Source organism: Vicugna pacos, chromosome 3 (genome assembly GCF_048564905.1).
Source record: "Vicugna pacos chromosome 3, VicPac4, whole genome shotgun sequence".
Lineage (NCBI taxonomy): Eukaryota > Metazoa > Chordata > Mammalia > Artiodactyla > Camelidae > Vicugna > Vicugna pacos.
Window position 1 is genome coordinate 95,768,107 of NC_132989.1, and position 19,393 is coordinate 95,787,499.

The window sequence follows — 19,393 nt, forward strand, 5'->3', positions numbered from 1 at the left end:
ACCCAGATTTACCATGATTTAATAAAACATTTGTGTTTTACAACAGTTGTAATTCTAGGCACTTAACACCACAGCAGTTTTTTTCATTGTCTAGTGTTTTACTTTCATATAACTGCACTGATTTTTAAATAATATTAAAATTATAAAATAATACATGTTTATTACTTAGAGTTAAGCACATACAAAGAAAGCACAAAGAAGAAAGTCACCTCTTTACTACTTTGTGACAACCGCTGTTAGCATTTTGATATATTTTTGTCCATGGATATATGTGTGTTTCTTATATATACTCCCTCAGATCCCACCTGTACCCTCATTTGACATCTCTGAAGTGTCCCCCTCTGGATCTTACCTTCCTTGTAGGCTGGAGGAATCTGGCTGGCTCCTTTAATCATTGTACTGGAGTCTTTCTTCTAGGTAGTGATCCCTGCTCCTGTGGGTCGTGGCCAGGTTAGTAGAATTAGTGATTTATGAAACCCTTGGCTGCTTTTCTCAAAAAGGCAATGGACCACAGTGAGACTAGTGGACATTTTAAAGACTTTTTGAACTATTTCGTAGAAAAATTTAAGTTGTTTCAATGTTATATTTAAATACTGCTCTTATGAAAAATAATATTGTAGATAAATCTTTGTTCCTAATTATGTTTTTCTCTAAGTTATTTGAAGAAGAGTTGCTAGGACAAAGAGTATTTACCTTTTTTAAGGTCTTTGATACATATTGCCAAATTGCTGTTCTCTTTGACAGTTATTTTAATATGCCAAACTTGAGTTATCCAATTTTTGCTTATTTTTAATTGATAATTATTTTATGAATTTAATATAGAAATAGCTAAATCAGATGGAGAATAAGGCACCCCTAGCTTTGAACAGAAAATTACTCGGTTGAAATAACCAAAACAGGCTATAGGAATTCATAAGGAACCTTGAAAAGTACTATCATTCTGGAGTGTGAAAAAAATCATTCCTCACTTGAATTTACATACAAGATCAAACATATGGACTTTAAAACTATTATTTTCTTATCTCATGTTAGCAAAACCCCAAGTTTTAACTCTAGTTTCATGGGACACCCCTAGGCATAACCTGGTGTCATAATAAAACAAGAGTTCAGTTTGAATAAAAATAGATGATGTGGTAAACAGAATAATAGACACCCCCCCCAAGAATATCTATGCCTTCATCCCAGGAACCAGTAAATATGACTGGATTATCCAGGTGGGCCCAGTGAGATTAGATGAGCCCTTAAAAGCAGTGCTTCCTCCCAACTAAGTCAGTGATTTCAAGCATGAGAAGGATTTGACAAGCCATTGCTGGCTTAGAGGGATGCAGGGCCCCATGCAAAGACTGGAAAGAAGCCTCTAGAGCTAAGGGTAAATGCCAGCTGACAGCCAGCAGGGAAACGGGGATCTCAGTCCTACAACCGTAATAAACTGAATTTTACTAACAGCCTGAATGAACTTAGAAAGAGATTCTTCCCCAGAGTCTCCAGAAAGGGACACAAACCTGCTGACACCTTGATTTTGATCTTGAGAACTCAGTTGAACTATACTGTGCCTGGACATCTGACCCACAGAAACTGTGACATATGGGTGTTGTCTTAAGCCACTAAGTTTACAGTAATTCTTCACAGTAGCAATAGGAGACTCAGACAGTGAGTATAGGAAGAGATGTAACCAAATCATTTCTTTATTACTAGAATAAAAGGTCCATAATTCTGTTTATTCATCTATAACATTTAGAAGTACTGACCATGAATCAGACTGAAAAATTGATAGCCATCATAAAATTATTAGTAACTAGTGGCAAGTTTATAGCTGATGTTGTTGTTTGCTTTTGCCCATGATCTTAACTATTATTGATGTCTCCATACATTTCATTGTTCATTCATTCTTAGTTTTATGCACATTATGTAAAAATGTGTGAATATAATTTCCCAGTTAACGTTCCAGTAGTTTTCTAATGTTATTAAATAATCTTAACAAACATCATGTCTTCAATAATATTCCATCATTTGGTTCTGCAGTGTTTTAGCATTTCCTTGCTAATCTCTGATATTTTTCTGTGATTGTCATATTCCTTACACTGGACAGCTTCAGGCAAAATAAATATCCAGGTCAAACCGTAAAGGATTTTTCATATAATAATTATATTCACATTGAATGATTTTTTTTTAAAGCTGTATCCTGAAAATGGTAATAGTTTTCATCAGCACATTCTTTGTTGAGCTTTCATCTAACCACTTAATCTATTCTTGGCTTAAAAATAGGATTTGACTTACTGATCCTGTGGTGATACAAGTTTCTTTTCTTTGAAAATGAAATTTGAAAATTTGGGTAGTAGTTAGTAATGAGCAGAGTTTGAAGCCTTTTGAGATGTAATAAGTATTTGTAAAGTCAATTTTGGAGACTATAACAAGAGTTTTACATTGCCTTTGAAGTCAGCAGTAATAAAAAATAGTGTATATACTAGAGTATACAGTAATGTTTTTTATTTATTCATTTTCATTCAACAAATAATTTTTGAGTATCCACTTTATGCCAGACACTGTATTAGAGACATGGGATATAGGACTAAATAAAATAGTCAGATCTGCTCTCCCGGAGTCTGTATGTGTGTATATGGTGGTGGGTGTTTACAATAAAGATAATAAAGACTATACATTGTATCAGGTAGATAAGTTCTTTGAAGAAAAATAGCAGGATATGACAATAGAGAGTGACAAACGGGGTTCATTTTTAGACATTTAAGGAAAATGAAGATATTGGTTGAAATCTACAGAGGAATGGAAAGAAACTACCTCAACAATATAAAGAAATAGTGAAGAAAATACTTTATTAAATGTGATTTTCCTTTGTGATATTCCATGTAGGGATATTTCTTATATAAATTTAAATTTAGCCTGTTAAAGGACCCAAACTTCCTTTATTTTAATAACTAGTTTTGGTTACAGGTGTTTGCTGACTTGAAGTACTTTATTGATTCTGCCTTGTTTTATTTTGGTGGGTTACATCATACTCTTGATTCTCTATATTAAGATATTAATTCATTCCTTGGAATATTGTAATTAGTTCATAACAAACAAAAATGCCTGATATTGATTTTACAGAGGTGAAATTGCCTTCAGTTAGTAAAGGTAAATTATTTTATCAGAGTAGAGAGATAATCACATAAACCATTTTCTGATGTCTGTATCATCAGCGTTTATAATTAAAAATATTTTCAAATGTATGACTATTCAGTAATCATTGATAAATTTTCCTTTATTTAAATATGATTTATATAGATAGATGAAAAGTAATAAGTATATTTTATAAACAGCAAATGAATAAGAATTTCAAGTCATGAAAGCTAGATAGGTAGCAAAAAAGAAAGAAAAATACTGCATCAAACAATGGTCTCTCTTTCTTTCTTTCCCTCCTTTTCTGATAGAAAGTCTTGATTAATGACTGTGGGTGACTTGAAAACTTCTGCAAAATATTTAATTTCCTAGAATCCAGTCAATAGTATATTAATATAAAACATTCAGTTAGGATTTATAATATTAAGGAACAAACTCCACGTGATACTATATTGAAACTATTCACATCTAATATTCTTACTGATTAATATTTTTAGAGCTAGTATAAATTTTGCTAAAATAGCTTTTTTCTGAAGACATAATTTATATGAAATTTTCAACAAATGCTTTAAAAAATAAGACATAAGTGCTTGAAAATAGGAATTATCCTTTTCATCTTACTTTTGGTCCAATATAAAGCCTGACATTTTCTAAAGAAGTTTATGAATACATTAATAAATTTCCGATTGGCCATTTCCTATGTTAACACTGCTTTTTTTCCCCCCAGTTTACAGATATGATCGAGATCTGTATATGAATTACTTTGGTTGTTCACGGTGAACATTTGAATAATGAGTGGTGCAGCTTTGGGACTCGAGATTGTTTTTGTCTTTTTTCTGGCATTATTCCTACTTCATCGATATGGAGACTTTAAGAAACAGCATAGACTTGTAATTGTTGGAACACTGCTAGCTTGGTATCTCTGCTTTCTTATTGTCTTCATACTGCCTCTGGATGTTAGTACGGTAAGAGGTGAAACTGATTTTCACTATTTAAAAGACAGTTGTAATCATACAGCATGTTTGAGATATGTTTTTAAGACAGCTAAAGTATGTAAAGTTTAACATATTTTGAAGTTATACATTATTATATGAATTTGATCATTAAAAAGTGTAGCCAGGAAGATAATTTTGGGTAGATAGGTTGACACACTCTAGTATCCCTTAAGTATTTGGTAACCTTTTGATGTTCATTTTTAAACCGTCCATTCATTGCTTTAGACAATATACAACCGGTGCAAGCATGCTGCTGCGAACTCGAGCCCTCCTGAGAGTAGCAATATTACAGGACTGTATGCAACTGCTACCCCAGTGCCAAGGTAATTTCTTCCTTTTTTAAAAAATATTGTAGGGAGGAGTTTGTTTTAAAAGTGTCTGTTTTTATTAAAGTATAGTTGATTTACAATGTTGTGTTAGTTTCAGGTGTACAGCAAAGTGATTCTGTTATACCCATAATATATATATATATATTATATTCTTATACATATATATATATTCTTTTTAAAATCCTTGTCCATTATAGGTTATTACAAGATATTGAGTATAGTTCCCTGTGCTATACAGTAAATCCTTGTTGTTTATCTATTTTATATATAGTAGTGTGTATCTGTTAATCCCAAACTCCTAATATATTCCCCTCTCCTTTCCCCTTTGGTGACCATAGTTTGTTTTCTATTCTGTGAGTCTGTTTTTAGTTTGTAAATAAGTTCATTTGTATCTTTTTTAATTTTTTTAGATTCCACATGTAAGTAATGTCATATAGTATTTGTGTTTCTCTGACTTACTTCACTTAATATGGTAATCTCTGGGTCTATCCATGTTGCTGCAAATGGCATTATTTCGTTCTTTTTTATGGCCAAGTAATATTCCATTGTGTATATATACCACATCTTTATCCATTCATTGTTGATGGACATTTAGGTTGCTTCCATGTCTTAGTTATTGTAAATAGTGCTGCTGTGAACATTGGAGTGAATGTATCTTTTTAAGATAGAGTTTTCTTTGGATATGTGCCCAGGAGTGGGATTGCTAGATCATATGATAACTCTATTTTTAATTTATTAAGGAACCTCCGTACTGTTCTCCATAGTGACTGCACCAGTTTACATTCCCACCAACAGTGTAGGAGAGTTCCTTTTTCTCCACACCCTCTCCAGCATTTGTTATTTGTAGACTTTTTGATGATGGCCATTCTGAGTGATGTGAGGTGATAGCTCATTGTAGTTTTGATTTGCATTTCTCTAATAATTAATGATATTGAGCATCTTTTCATGGGCCTGTTGGCCATCTGTACCTCTTCTTTTGAGAAATGTCTATTAAGGTCTTCTGCCCATTTTTTGGCTGGGTTTTTTTTTGATACTAAGCTATATTGTATATTTTGGAAATTAATCCCTTGCTGATCTCATCATTTGCAAATATTTTCTCCCATTTTATGGGTTGTCTTTTTGTTTTGTTTGTGGTTTGCTTTGCTGAGCAAAAGCTTTTAAGTTTAATTAGGTCCCATTTGCTTATTTTTGCTTTTATTTCCGTTACTCTAGGAGATGGATCGAAAAAAATATTACTGTGATTTATGTCAGAGAGTTCTGCCTGTGTTTTCCTCTAGGAGTTTTATAATATCCAGTCTTACATCTAGGTCTTTAGTCCATTTTGAGTTTATTTTTGTATATGGTGTTAGAGAATGAATCTAATTTCATTCTTTTGCATGTAGCTGTCCAGTTTTCCCAGCACCACTTATTGAAGACTGCTTTTTCTCCACTGTATATTCACTGTAATTTTATTGTATATTCAAATTCAATTTGATTTGTTTAAAAAGTCAGTTTTTTACCATCTGGATTTTATATTTATTAAAGATTATCTTCATTCTTTACTCACCTCCTCCCCTTCATCCTTTGCTAGTAGACTTTTAATTACCTTGTATTCTATTTAAATTTAAATCTTAAATAAACTTTTAATATTTATTGGTACACAAGGCCTTTCAGTAGGGGCTAATGAGAAACTTGAAGATGACCTGATTTTTCAGTCCCTTACTAAGAATGTGACTTCAAAAGCTATTTGTCCTCTCAGCCTCTCTTTGTTCAAAAAAAATGGGGACGTGCATTTTCTCATTTGCCTAATTTACGAGGTTGTGATAAAGGACAAAGAGGTTATTCTGTATGTAGGATATTCCTTTCATATTGCACATCCTTTGAAATCATTATAGTTTTAGACTGAGAATAAAGTTCAAATTATCAAAAGGTTATGTTGAATTCATATCAAACTTTCAAGTAAAAAATTAAGAAATACGAAGTATAGCTTTTACCAGTGCTTTAAGTAATATTTCCATGCTTCTTTATATAGCTTTTACTTATTTATTTTTAGATCTAAGCTGGATATGGGTGACTTTAAAATGTAGATGTTACTCCCTCTTGAAGCACCATTGTGAATTTTTTGGTGAAAGCCCTTGGACTAAAGAATAGCCTTACAGTCTAGGAAAGCTGAGTGTTACTGGGAGAATCTATGGTCAGATACACATATCTTCAGAAAATTCCAGCAGAATTATTTATATATGCTGACATCTATCTCCATGGGAGATGTGGTACACTCACTGATTAGTTAGGGTTCCAGTTTCTTTAGGGTACCTAATGTCATTCTCCTCCCCCACCATAACCAACCCCACAAATAGGGTGAGTATTTTAAAAGTAATCATCAACCTTAAAGGTAATCAAATTAGAGGTTTGATTTCATGATGTATTTCCTTTTAAAAAACTGTCACATTACTAGACTACTAGAACATTATGTCCTCTTTTCTACTCAGTGACTAAAAACACTGAAAGTTGAAAATTTAAATGCATTCCTCTTTAGAACAAACTGTTTTGTTCCCTCTGTGTCTTATTTTAGTTTGACAATCAGCTTTGAGTTTTAAGTTTTCTATGAAATTGTACAAGTTAGAATCAGTAATTTGAAAGCTGAATGTAAGTGAACTTTGCCACAGACAAATTAGTTATATAGTTCCTTTAAATAATCATTTATGATTAATTGGCTTTAAATTGTTATTAAATAGCCAACATCCGTGTTTCAAGCCATGGAGTTACATTCCTGATGGGATCATGCCAATTTTCTGGAGGGTAGTATATTGGACATCACAATTTTTAACATGGTAAGTTGTAGTGAAGGATAAACTTTTTGAAATTTTAGCTAAATTTTAAAAGGTGGTTATTTTTTCAGTGAACTTTCATATTTTAGAATTTATTCCTGTCACTTATTTTTTTCCTTAAATCTGTATCCTCTCGCTTTCTGCTCATTCAAATCTCATATCTTAAAAGAAATGAAAGGAAAAAACAAAACAAGAAATAAAAAACAGGAAGAAGAAATTCTCCTTATTACCATTCCCTTCCAGTTTTTGCCTTCCCTCTTTACCTTCTTCAAGCCCCATTATTATGTGAAACTGCTCACGCTAAGGTTATCGTTATCCCCTGGTTTTCTTTCTATGTCCTTAACCCAACATTCTGAATTTCCTTTGTGGATTCCATTTCTGTGGCCCGTTTCCTGAAAGTTGGTGTTCCCTAGAGTCTCATCTTTGGTCATCTTGTTATCTGACTCTCTCAATAACTTTAATCAAAGCCATGGTTTCACTGACCCATGTTGCATTCCACATTTTTCTTTCTACTTGCTATAGCGTTGTCATTCTGCTGTGCTCTAGACTCATACTTTATCCACTGCCTACTGAGCATTTTATATATTATGCAAGTAACAAAGCTCTAAAACTAAAGGTAGTGAACATTGCAAGAGAAAAATCACACAGCATAGCATAGTGCCCCTATAGTATGTTCATGGAACTCAACTGGGCCCTCAACAGTGCCAGACTTTCATCCTTTTTTCATCTGGTCTGCTTGTTCTTCATTCTCCACAACAGATCTTTCCAATCACTGCAAACTTCGGCTGTTCCCTACATCCTAGAGACAGTCACCTTCTCTCCTGCCTCCCTTACTGCCTCCCAATGAGAAAAGAAGTCATCAGGTGGCAGGTCTTTTCAGCTTCTCACCAAGAAACCTACCTACTACCCACTTTCTTTCTGCCGCCCCAGGAATGAAAGAGTCACTCTTAAAATTAATCTCTCTTCCTGAAATATGGACCCATCTCCTTTAGCTCTTGTTACCTATACTTACAGCCTCCAATTTCAACCAAGCAAGCACAATTCTCTCATCCTTAAAAAAAAAATACTGAAAGTCTCTCAGATGACAACCCTTTCCAGCTTTCTGTCTTCCTCCTCAATGATTTACTTTTATCACAGCTAAAAATTTTTAGAGACTTTTTTTAAGTGTAAATTAGTACAGACAAGTTTACAGGTTGTAGTTTGACTTTCTTCCAACTGAATACACCCATATAATCAGCACTCAGATCATGATACAGAACACTAACAATCTCCTCAGAAGCTTCCCTCATACCCCTCTCCTGGTCATTACACTCCACAAGGTAAACATGATTCTGATTTCCATCAACATTGATTAGTTTTGCCTGCTTTTGAACTTTATAAATATGGAGTTACATAGTAAGTACTTTTTTTGCCTCTCTCTCTTTTTTTTTTGCTCACATATTTGGAAGATTCTTCTATGTTGTATTGTATGTCTCAGTATTCTTTTCTTTTTCACTTCTGTAAAATACTCCATTTTATGAATATACCGTAGTTTCTTCTACCCAACCAAACTTCTTAAGTGACTTGTCTATATTTAGTGTCTCCATTTGCTCACTGTTTACTCTTTCCTCAACCGATTGAACCCTATTTTCTACCCTTCCTTCTCCACTCACACATACAGGCTCTTCATTTACTTGACCTGTTGGCAGCATTTGATTCTATTGTTTTCTCTCTCCATTTTCAAATTCTTCTGGTTTCTGCTCCATGTACTCCTTAGTTTTCTTCCATACCTCTGTATTTTTCTATCTCAGTCTGCTTTACTGGCCTCTTCTTCTTTTGTCTATCTTACCTTTAAAAGTTGATATTCCTCAGAATTCAGTCTCAGTTATTTACTTCTCATTCATTCTATATATTCACTCTTCCAGATCTCATCTACTGATGTTATTTCAGTACCATTGTTATGGTGATGACTCCAAATCTATGTATATTTCTGATTCTTTCTCATGAACTCTGAACACATCCTTTGGGATATGTCCTAGCTACTTCAAAATCAAAATACTGACAACCAGCTTTCCCCGCTTCTGCTTCTTACCACACCGCCATCACTTACCCTCTCCAAATAGTTCCAATTTTGTCCTCTTTAAGTCCATTCTCCATGTTGAAAACTTCAGAAAACTAAAATTTGACCATATCTCCTTTCTATTGAAGAAAACGATTCCTCATTATTTTTGGATGCAATCTAAATTTCTGTAAAAGTTTCAAAGGCCTTTTTTTAGATTCATTATTAGTTGCTCACACTGTTGTACTCTCTGCTAGTCATTGTGGCCTCCTTTTGCTTCCAGGAATATGCTTTGCTCTCCCCAAAATTTAATATTAAAATTATTCAGTCAACTATCATAGTTTGTTCAGTATTAATAATTACTCAAAATCATACTTATTCATGAAAAGAACTACACATTAAAATTGAGATTCACATATTTCTGTTACTTTGAGATTATACAGACATATCAAGTGTTTTTTAATCATATTTTTTCTAACCTTCTAGGATTCTGTTACCTTTTATGCAGTCATATGCAAGATCAGGAGGGTTTTCCATCACTGGAAAGATCAAAACTGCACTGATTGAGAATGCAATCTATTATGGCACCTACTTGCTAATTTTTGGAGCATTTTTAATTTATGTAGCTGTAAACCCACATTTACACTTAGAATGGTAAGAAAAGCCATGTTCTTAACATTGTTTCTGTGTACATTTGCATTTTTAAAAATTGACTTTTATCTCATATCTAAGTAAACAGACTTTTCATTGAGAAGCCTTTCATTATATGTTTTATAGATTCCCCCAAAAGAATGTCTTAATAATCAGTATTACTAAGGTGGAAAATATGGAATAATATCTTTCAATATACCTACTAGACGAAGGACTAATGCTTCGTCTAAGAGCTATATGTTAAAAGTATTAACCCTCATGATTTTTTTAATAGACTTTCAAATCTTATGTATGACTAAATACCTAGATTTCTTTTTCATTGGAACTTATGAATACTTTTTCTTTTGTTCTGAGTATAATTTGATGGCATATTTCTCTTTAACATTAAATTTAAGCATTATAAGATACTTGTGATCTGTAATATATGTGAAGAGCCGGATCTGAAAAGTTCAGGAATAGAGTAGTAATGATAATCCTTACTATTGTGTTCTTGAGATTTGTGGGTCTTCCTCAACACAAGTTAAAATTTTTTTAGGCTTTAAAATTTTTCAGGCTTCTCTTGGTTAATGTTGAGTAAGAAAGCACCTAATGAAAAATAAATTTTCTTCAGGATAATTTTTGCCATGAATTATCCTAGAGTCTAATTTTAACTATAATAGAAGCGTTTCCTGTGTTAAAGTCTATTTCTGCAGTCATACTTTAACTTTCCTTTTAAACAGACATTATCTGCTGTTACTAAAAAAGTAGCTGAGGATTTGAAGGTCAAATTTTTTCATGTAAAAATCTAGCCTTCCATTTAGGGCACTTTTCTGAAAAACTGTCTAACCCTAGTTAGTTTCATTTTACATTTCTTTTGGAAAAAATGATCTGTCTCAGCTGTCTGCTTATGTTTTCTCTGTCTTAGGAACCAGCTTCAGACAATTGGGATAGCTGCTGCAAATACATGGGGCCTGTTTCTTCTTGTGTTGTTGTTGGGGTATGGCTTGGTGGAAATTCCTCGATCATACTGGAATGGAGCAAAAAAAGGTTATCTACTTATGAAAACTTATTTTAAGGCAGCCAAATTGATGACAGAGAAAGCAGATGCAGAAGAAACTTTAGAAGATGTCATGGAGGTAAGCAAGTTTAAACCTTATATTCAACACTGATCATGTTGTGCGTAACTCCTTTTGGCTACAGTGTTGGTTCTGTTGTTGCTAGCACACTAATGAGTTTTGTACTAAAAATTTGGTCATGTGCAATTCTTAAGAATATCTCATGCTTTCAAATGACTTCTTATTGGCAGTTCGGCTTCATGAGATATCTCCATTTTCTAACTGACAGAGTTGCAGGGAGAATGTATTCAACAGTGCACAGTTATGCTTGCTGTCTTGGGAAAACTTTTAATCGTTAAAAGACTCAAAAGTTTCCCAGATTAGATGATGAGTTACATGGTTACCATGACACAGTAGAAGTGAAAATAGCAATCAGAGGACGCTTCTTCCTGAAGGTTTGACCTAAAGTAATCCCATCAAGTCTGGAAACCTCTTTAAAGAACGATTTGCATGGGAATTTGTATCCATGAGTTTTGTTTCCTATCTGTTATCTTATTAAGGCACTTCATTTTACTTGTAAAATTCATATAACTTGAACCAACTTCGTAAAGTTGTTGAAAGTATATATTTCAGTAATATACACCCCAGAATTGCAGCAAATTGTAAAATTTTGCTGTTAAATAATAATTTGGTTATTGATTTTAAAAAGGATTATCATGATCACCTCAAATTTCTCTCTTCTGGGAAAATATGCTATTCCAATAATGTTATTCTTAAACTTAAAACCTTACATTGAAGGCTTTTATTCATGTTGAAGTAAACTCTAAAATGTAGTAATGTGGTCTACCACATAATTTGGCCCACATTTAGCTCTCCAGGTTTATCTCAAGCCTCTGTCTTCTGCACACCAGTCAACTTTGGTTCCTCACACTTAATAGTGGTGATGATAATAGCAAACAAGTATGTAGACTTAATATGCTTGTGATTTTATAAGTACTTTATAAGTACTTCATATATATTAATACATTTAATTCTGAGAACAACCTTATGAGGGGAGTTTTTTTAATTCTCATTTTATAAGTGAAAATGAGACACAGAGTGGTTAAGTAAGCTTTCCATATTTACACAGCTACTGAGTGATAGATCCAGGTAGTCTGACTCTAGTTCATACTTTAATAGGAGTTGGCAAACTTTCCATAAAGGGCCAAATAGTAAATATTTGAGACTTTGTGTATCATGTGATCTCTGTTGCAATTATTCATTCTGTCTCTGTAGCATGGAAGCAGCTATAGATAATATATCAGTGAATGAGCATGGATGTGAACAGGTCATGGGCTGGACTGAATCTGGTTTGCCAACCCCTACTCTTAACCATTGCATTCATTGTCTCTCCTTTCTGTCTTTGAGTATGCTGTTCCCAAACTCTTGGAATGCTCTTTTCTCCAGTCTCTTTAGCTAATTCCTACTTCATTTTCAGGTCTCAAAATAAATGAGAATTCTTCAGAAAAGCCTTCTGTGTTAGCTTCCTGGGGATGTTGTGACAAAGTACTGCAAACTGGGTAGTTTAAACAACAGAAATGTATTGCCTCACAGTTGTGGAGGCTAAAAGTCCAAGATCAAGGTGTCAGCAGGGTTGGTTCTTTTAGAGGGTTGTGGGGAAAATCTGTACCATGCCTCTCTCCTAGCTTCTGGTAGTTAAATGACAGTCTTTGGTATTCCTTGGCTTGCAGATCTCTGTCTTCATAGTCACATGGTATTCTCCCTGCATGCCTGTCTGTGTCCAAATTTCCCCTTTTCATAAGGACACCAGTCAGATTAGAGGTCACCCAAATCCACTATGACCCTATATTAATTTAACCAATTGTATCTGCAACAATCGGATTCCCAAATAAGATTACATTCTGAGGTACTGGGGCTTAAGACATCAACATAAGAATTTTGGGAGACCACAGTTTGACCCATAACATTTTTCTTGGTCTTTCAGACTCCTAGATACTCAGCAACCATTTTTAAGTGCATGAATAAATGAACAAAAGAATGTATACTGATTCTTTGGTTGTGGTTGAAAAATTTTATGTTGACTTTTCAACATTTATTTATAAAATGCAAGAATTATAGCAGAAAACATTGATTCAAAATATAAATCTCCTATAAATAGTATTCTGTTATATTTTCTCAAGCCTATGATGGATATTATTATATTTTTCAAAAGAAGATTATTATGTTTGGTAATTTTTATATTTGATGTGTTTGAAAATATTTGAAAATTTGAATTTTTTGAAAAATATTTGAAACTTAATACTTGGTAATAAAATAATTAAAAGATTATTTAAATTTGATAGTGTTCACCTCAAAAGTTGGTGTTAAATTCAATTGTTTCAGATTTAAGGAATATAGATTTCACCAGTTCTCTCAAAATTCCTTGTATAAATTAAGTCCAGTTTATTATTCAAGGTCTGGATTTTGCTAGGAGGAATCATCAGTGTCTGAATAAAGATAGATTTTGTTGTTGTTGTTAAATAGGAACCCTCTACTTAGGAATAGGATATAGAAAATTAAGGACTTCAGTTGATGCCTTCCTTGCTATTTTAGTGTAGGTTTAAAGTGTGAAGGATTTGAAAAACTAAGAGAAAATTTTCCATGTAAATAAGAAATCACTCTTTATAGAATATATTTCACATATAACATTGTATAGATTTAAGGTGTACCAGGTGTTAATTTGACACATTTTTATATTGTAAGAAACCACTCTTTTTCTTAATGGTTGTTTTGAAAATAGCAGCAGGTCCACATAGACAGCAAGAGAACTCCGGGCCTTTTTTCCTCCCTCAAAATAATGCATGATTTATCAGACATGCATTTCTTTATTCATATATTTCAAGGGAGTTTGGGATCCCTTCTGTTTTTCTGGGTATCTGAAAATTTATAAACTTGTAGAGAAAATTTTTTCATCATTTAATAGTGATTTCTTGCCATGTTAAGTGCTATATGGAATTGATCATTAGGACACTAACTACCTAGAGTAGAAAATTGTACAGTCCCTTACAGTATATGATAAATGCAGTGTGAATGATACATGCTGTAGTGCAGAGAAGTTTCACTTCTTGAGTTGTGATCAGAAAAGGAGATGAAATGGGGGCAGTAAAATATGACCTGAGCCTTGAAGGATGGATAGAATTTTCATAGCTGACAGAATTCTGGTCAGATATCAAGAGGTTTTAAAAGCAAATTAATTAAGCATAAGGTTTATGTTGGAAAGATAAAGCTTGTAAGGTTTGAGAGACAGTTTTTAGCCAGATAGCTGGGCTTTGAATGTCAGAATGAAAAGTCCAGGCTATGTCTTGAAAGCATTGAAGAATCATTGACACCTTGCAGGCAGGGCAGAGACATGATCCATTTTGTAGTTTGGATGACCACTTTGATGGAGGTGTGCATCAAATAAAGCATGGAACCAAGAATATGAATAATTTAGTTTGAGAGAAAACTTTTAAAATATACTGCTTTTGAATACATCTTTTAACAGATCATAAAGTTCAATTACCTAGGGCTTTTTTGGTAGTTATTAATTATGTTTTCCAGCTATCCGTAAAATCTCCCAAATGCAGTTTTGTAAAACTAGCATAGTGTTTCATATGTTTTCTGTGGAGTGAATGTGTACATCTGTGTGTCTGTTACTTTTCTTTGAAGCATTATTAAAACTTATAAGCCATGTCAAACCATTCAGAAGGATTTTTTGCTACATGGTCTAAGAAGTCATCTCTACCTTCTATCATTTTTCAAGGTAGAGGATTTTGGAGAGGGAGAAACAGGCTACTTATTTTCACTGAAAATTGCCTCTCAGACTGACTTAATGTTTTTTTTCTGGTAAAGAATTGATTAGGCACAATAATGACAGAGTTCAAAGTTATATTATTTTATATAAGGAAAGTAAGCTAGTATTTCGAATACTTTCCACACTTTATAAAAACTACAAACTTTTGAAAGAAACTTAAATTTATAAGGTATAGTAAATATCAGTAGTTAACTATTTCAGTTCTTGTTTTTGTTTAATATGCTGAAGAATTTAAAGGAAAAATGTGATCTTCATATATAATACATAATCAGACTGTATTGTTTATATTCAAAGTTATGCTAACAAGTCAATAAAACTTTAAGGCAGCTTAGAAATGTAACGTGATGATGCTTCAAGCACCTTTTAAAACCCCAAGTCTTGTCATTTGCATTTTTAGGCCTTACTCATTGACCTCAGAATAAACTGTTGTTAAGGCCTTCTGAAGTGCTTCGCTGTTACTTCTTCAGCCTGATCAAGTGCTGCTCAGGCCCTCACTCTCCATTCCTTTTAGTCACGTTGGACTTCTTTCACTTCCTTGAAACTCCTTGTTCACTTCCACTTGGAGGCCTTCGTATGGTACTGTCCCTTTGTCTGGTATATTCTTGCGTCTTCCGTTGGTTGGCTGATTCCTATCCTCAGTTTGGCTTTTTATTTTAGTTTAAATAATCAGAAAGTCTTCCACATTAGATTATACAGCAATTTTTACACCATTTCTGTTTGAGTAATGTCTGTTTTCTTCACTAAGCTAAGCTCTTTGACAGAAACAATGTCTTTTGGTACAGATTATTCATGAGGTCTGCATGTTTTAAATTTTGATGGATATTGCTAAATTATCTTCCAAATAAATGAGAACTGTTCTCATTTTAAAAATTTGTAATTGTTTCTAGTGAACTTGTATATCTTTTCAGATACTTACTAGCCAATGGCATTTCTTCTCTATCTTCCCACTTTTCTATGGATTTGTAAGAGCTCTCCATATGTTAAGAATTGTGATTTTTGTTATATAAATTACATTTTTTCATAACTTTGTCTATATGCCAGATGGTCTCCCTGCCTCCAGTTTTGCATCCCTTAAGGCCATTCTCTGCCCTAAAATCAAAATGTTCTTTATAATATCCTGGTAGGTTCACTCTTGCCCCTTAGCCGTTGAACATGTTGCTTCTTCCTAGAACAGTTGTTCTAACTTTTTTGAAATTTCATTAGCATTATGGAATATTGTGACTCTTTGGGAACTACTGGTTCTAAAGATTCCCCTCCCTAACCCCTTTATGCCTTTCACACTCATTAAAGTGTTTGTTTAATTATCTCATCACCACACTGTAATCTTAGTGAAAGACCTGTAACACCGTGTCTTCCCACCACACCCTCCAGTGTAGATTGTGGTGACCTTATACCTAGCACAGTGCTGGCATATAGTGTATTCTCAACTTGAAAAAAAGTATAGGGAGTCATTAGTTGTGACTGCTGTAGAGTACTCTCTCACTGGAAAGGAACAGGTGCTTTGTGACATTTTAGCCTATTCTGCTTTGGTTTCTTCACTGTACTTTAGATAATGAGATAATTGAGCTTGATGAGCAAGGTGAACACAGTCCTGTTCCTGTAGAATTGCAAAGTTTGCCTGATCCTTCATAACTTTTTATAATGTTTATTCATCTTGGTTTACCAAGTAAGCAAATGATAAGGCAGCAAATCTAGAAAGTAATGAAAAGCGTGAGGGTATAGCTATAGCTGTTCTATAACTTTATGTTTTGACTTATGTTCTTAATAAATTTATTCTGTGAATGAAACTTTGTGTACATATTAAGTAATTTGGGTTGAAACCAAACTTGTAAGAATATATATATAGTACCTGCAGCATCCTCATTAGAAGTGTCTAAACTATGGAAATGGAAATACTTTTATTTCTCTTACTGTTTTTATAGGAAGTTCGTAAAGTGAATGAGAGCATCAAGTATAACCACCCATTGAGAAAATGTGTGGACACAATACTTAAAAAGGTAATTAAATTATATCTCATCTGTTTTCCTTTGAAATATGTTTATGTGATATAACATCATAATAAAAGCACCAGAAAAAGAAAGTATGAGAACAGCCCATGATTGAAGTCTTCTAACTGCTTTCCATTTTCAGGGAAATATTAACTATAGCCAGTAGTAATTTGTTCATAGAATTTATACTTTTTTAATTATAAGCTTAACCTTATTTACTGGCAGTATTTTCCATTGAAATGTGGCTATAGAGGTTATGTAAAGTAATAAATAATGATTTCCATGACTTAGTGATGGAGCTAGACCTTTATAGTTTATAAAAATGTCATTAAATGTGGTCTCTAAAGGCATATCTTCTGTAAGAAAATAAACTATGACCTCAATGATCACTTTCAATCAGCCTTCTACATGTTATTTTGTATTTCATATTTCATAGAATGAATGACATTGTGAAATATTTAATACAGATATTTAATAAGAAACCATACAGTTAAGGTTTTGATGTATTGGTATTGCATTAAGGGTATTAAATATACTTCCAAAATTGATTATTCCAGGAATGAGTTCCCCAACTGTCTTCTCTGCATTTACAGAACCAGTGAACTATTCCTTTTTCTGTATTTAATTCGATTTATTTATCTTTAAAGATTTGTATGTTTGTCTTTATTTTTTTATTGAGGTAACTAACATTGATTTATAACATTATGTAAGTTTTCATGTACATTATAGTCTTACTTCTATAAACCCTGCAACATCCTCACCACCAAAAATTTATTTTCCATCTGTCACCATACAGTTGATCCCCTTTACCCATTTCACCCTCCCCACTACCCTTTGCCTTCTGGTAACGACTACTCTGTTCTTTGTATCTATGTATTTATTTTTATTTGGTTTGGTTTGTTCATTTACTTTGTTTTTGTTTTTTTTTGTTTATTGTTTTTTGTCTTTCTCTCTCTGTCTGACTTATTTCATTTAGCATAATACCCTCCAAGTCCATCCATGTCACAAATGGCAAAATTTATTTTTTTATGGCCAAATAGTATTCCATTGTATAGATACCACATCTTTTTTATCCATTCGTCTCTTGATGGGCACTTAGGTTGTTTTTCTATCTTGGCTATTATAAATTATGCTGCAAGGTGGATTAGTGTTTCTTATTCTTCAAATACCCAGATGGGATAGCTGGATCATATGGTAACTCTATTCTTAATTTTTTGAGGACTCTCCATACTGTCATCTGTAGTGGCTGCACCAATTTACATTCCCACCAACAGTATAGGAGAGTTCCCTTTTCTCCACGTCTTTGCCAATACTTGTTATTTCTTGTCATTTTGATAATAGCCATTCTGACAGGTGTGAGGTGATAGCTCCTTGTGGTTTTGATTTGTATTTCTCTAGTAATTAAGTGATGTTGAACATCTTTTCATGTACTTGTTGGCCATCTGTATGTCTTCTTTGGAAAATCTCTCTTCAGTTCCTCTGCCCATTTTTCAATCAGGTTATTTGTTGTTGAGCCGTATTAGTTTCTTTATATATTTTGGATATTAACCTCTTACCGTATGTATCATTTGCAAATATCTTCACCTTTTTGGTAGACTGTCTTTTAATTTTATTGATGATGTCCTTTGCTGTGCAGAAGCTTTTTAGTTTGATATAATCACATTTGTTTGCTCTTGTTTCCCTTGCCTGATGAGACATATATAGAAAGATATTGCTAAGAACAATTTCAAAGAGCTTACTGCTTATGTTTTTTTTCTAGGAGTTTTATGATTTCAGGTCTTACATTCAAGTCTTTAATCCATTTTAAGTTGATTTTTGTGTATGGTGTACAATAGTGGTCTAGTTTCATTTTCTTTGCATGTGGCTGTCCAGTTATTTTCCTATATTTTAATCTGTTATATTGATTATTAGCTAGTGTTCCTTTTGGTTAATATGATAGTCTTGAAAATCAAGTCTCTAATCGTTTCTCTTAAATTTGATACCTTTTGAGACCTCTTGAGGGAGGTTAACTAACTTACTCAAGTTCATATAGGTATTAAATGACTGTTAATAGTGGGGCAGATGACTCCAAATCATCTGTACTATGCCTTTCAGAAATTTAACATCTTGAATTTGTTGTGATTCTTCTTCATTCTTTAGCTAGGAAAACAAATGACATTTTCAGTAGGTGCCTACCTAAAATAATCTTCTTCAAATGCTAGTTGCTTTATGTAGGTAAGATACCCTGCCCTACCCATCACCACCTAGTGTATCTGAGCATAAAGATTAATATTAATAGAGGTAGGAAGAAACTCAGTGCATCTTAAAAAACATTTTCAAGAAAACATCAGCAACTAAAAATCCGACTATTTAGAGATACCAATGAAGGAAGATGTTTGTGAGAAAATTAGAAATGTCCAAGAATGACAGATTTTTAATAAAAATAACATTTTTATCTTCTTGCAAATAAGATTTCTAAAGATCTACCTGTTCCTTTCAGTGCCCTGTAGAATATCAGGAAAAAATGGGTAGGAACATGGATGATTATGAAGATTTTGATGAAAAGCGTAATGCCTATCCAAGTGAAAAAAGTCTGGTAAAACTACATAAACAGGTAACTCTG

At 33.2% G+C, this 19,393-nt stretch overlaps 1 protein-coding gene across 5 annotated transcripts in view; it reads left to right on the top strand.

The window, feature by feature from the left end:
• LMBRD2 (LMBR1 domain containing 2) overlaps nucleotides 1-19,393 on the top strand; it is a 42,070-nt gene that overhangs the window by 5,244 nt on the left and 17,433 nt on the right. For all 5 annotated transcript variants that reach the window (XM_015235464.3, XM_031676666.2, XM_072958778.1 and 2 more), the window contains exons 2-8: nucleotides 3,845-4,082; nucleotides 4,338-4,435; nucleotides 7,156-7,251; nucleotides 9,773-9,940; nucleotides 10,842-11,052; nucleotides 16,726-16,800; nucleotides 19,271-19,384. In XM_015235464.3, coding sequence (XP_015090950.1) covers nucleotides 3,909-4,082; nucleotides 4,338-4,435; nucleotides 7,156-7,251; nucleotides 9,773-9,940; nucleotides 10,842-11,052; nucleotides 16,726-16,800; nucleotides 19,271-19,384 — 936 coding nt within the window. In that variant the 5' untranslated portion in view covers nucleotides 3,845-3,908. The remainder of the gene's footprint in view (nucleotides 1-3,844; nucleotides 4,083-4,337; nucleotides 4,436-7,155; nucleotides 7,252-9,772; nucleotides 9,941-10,841; nucleotides 11,053-16,725; nucleotides 16,801-19,270; nucleotides 19,385-19,393) is intronic.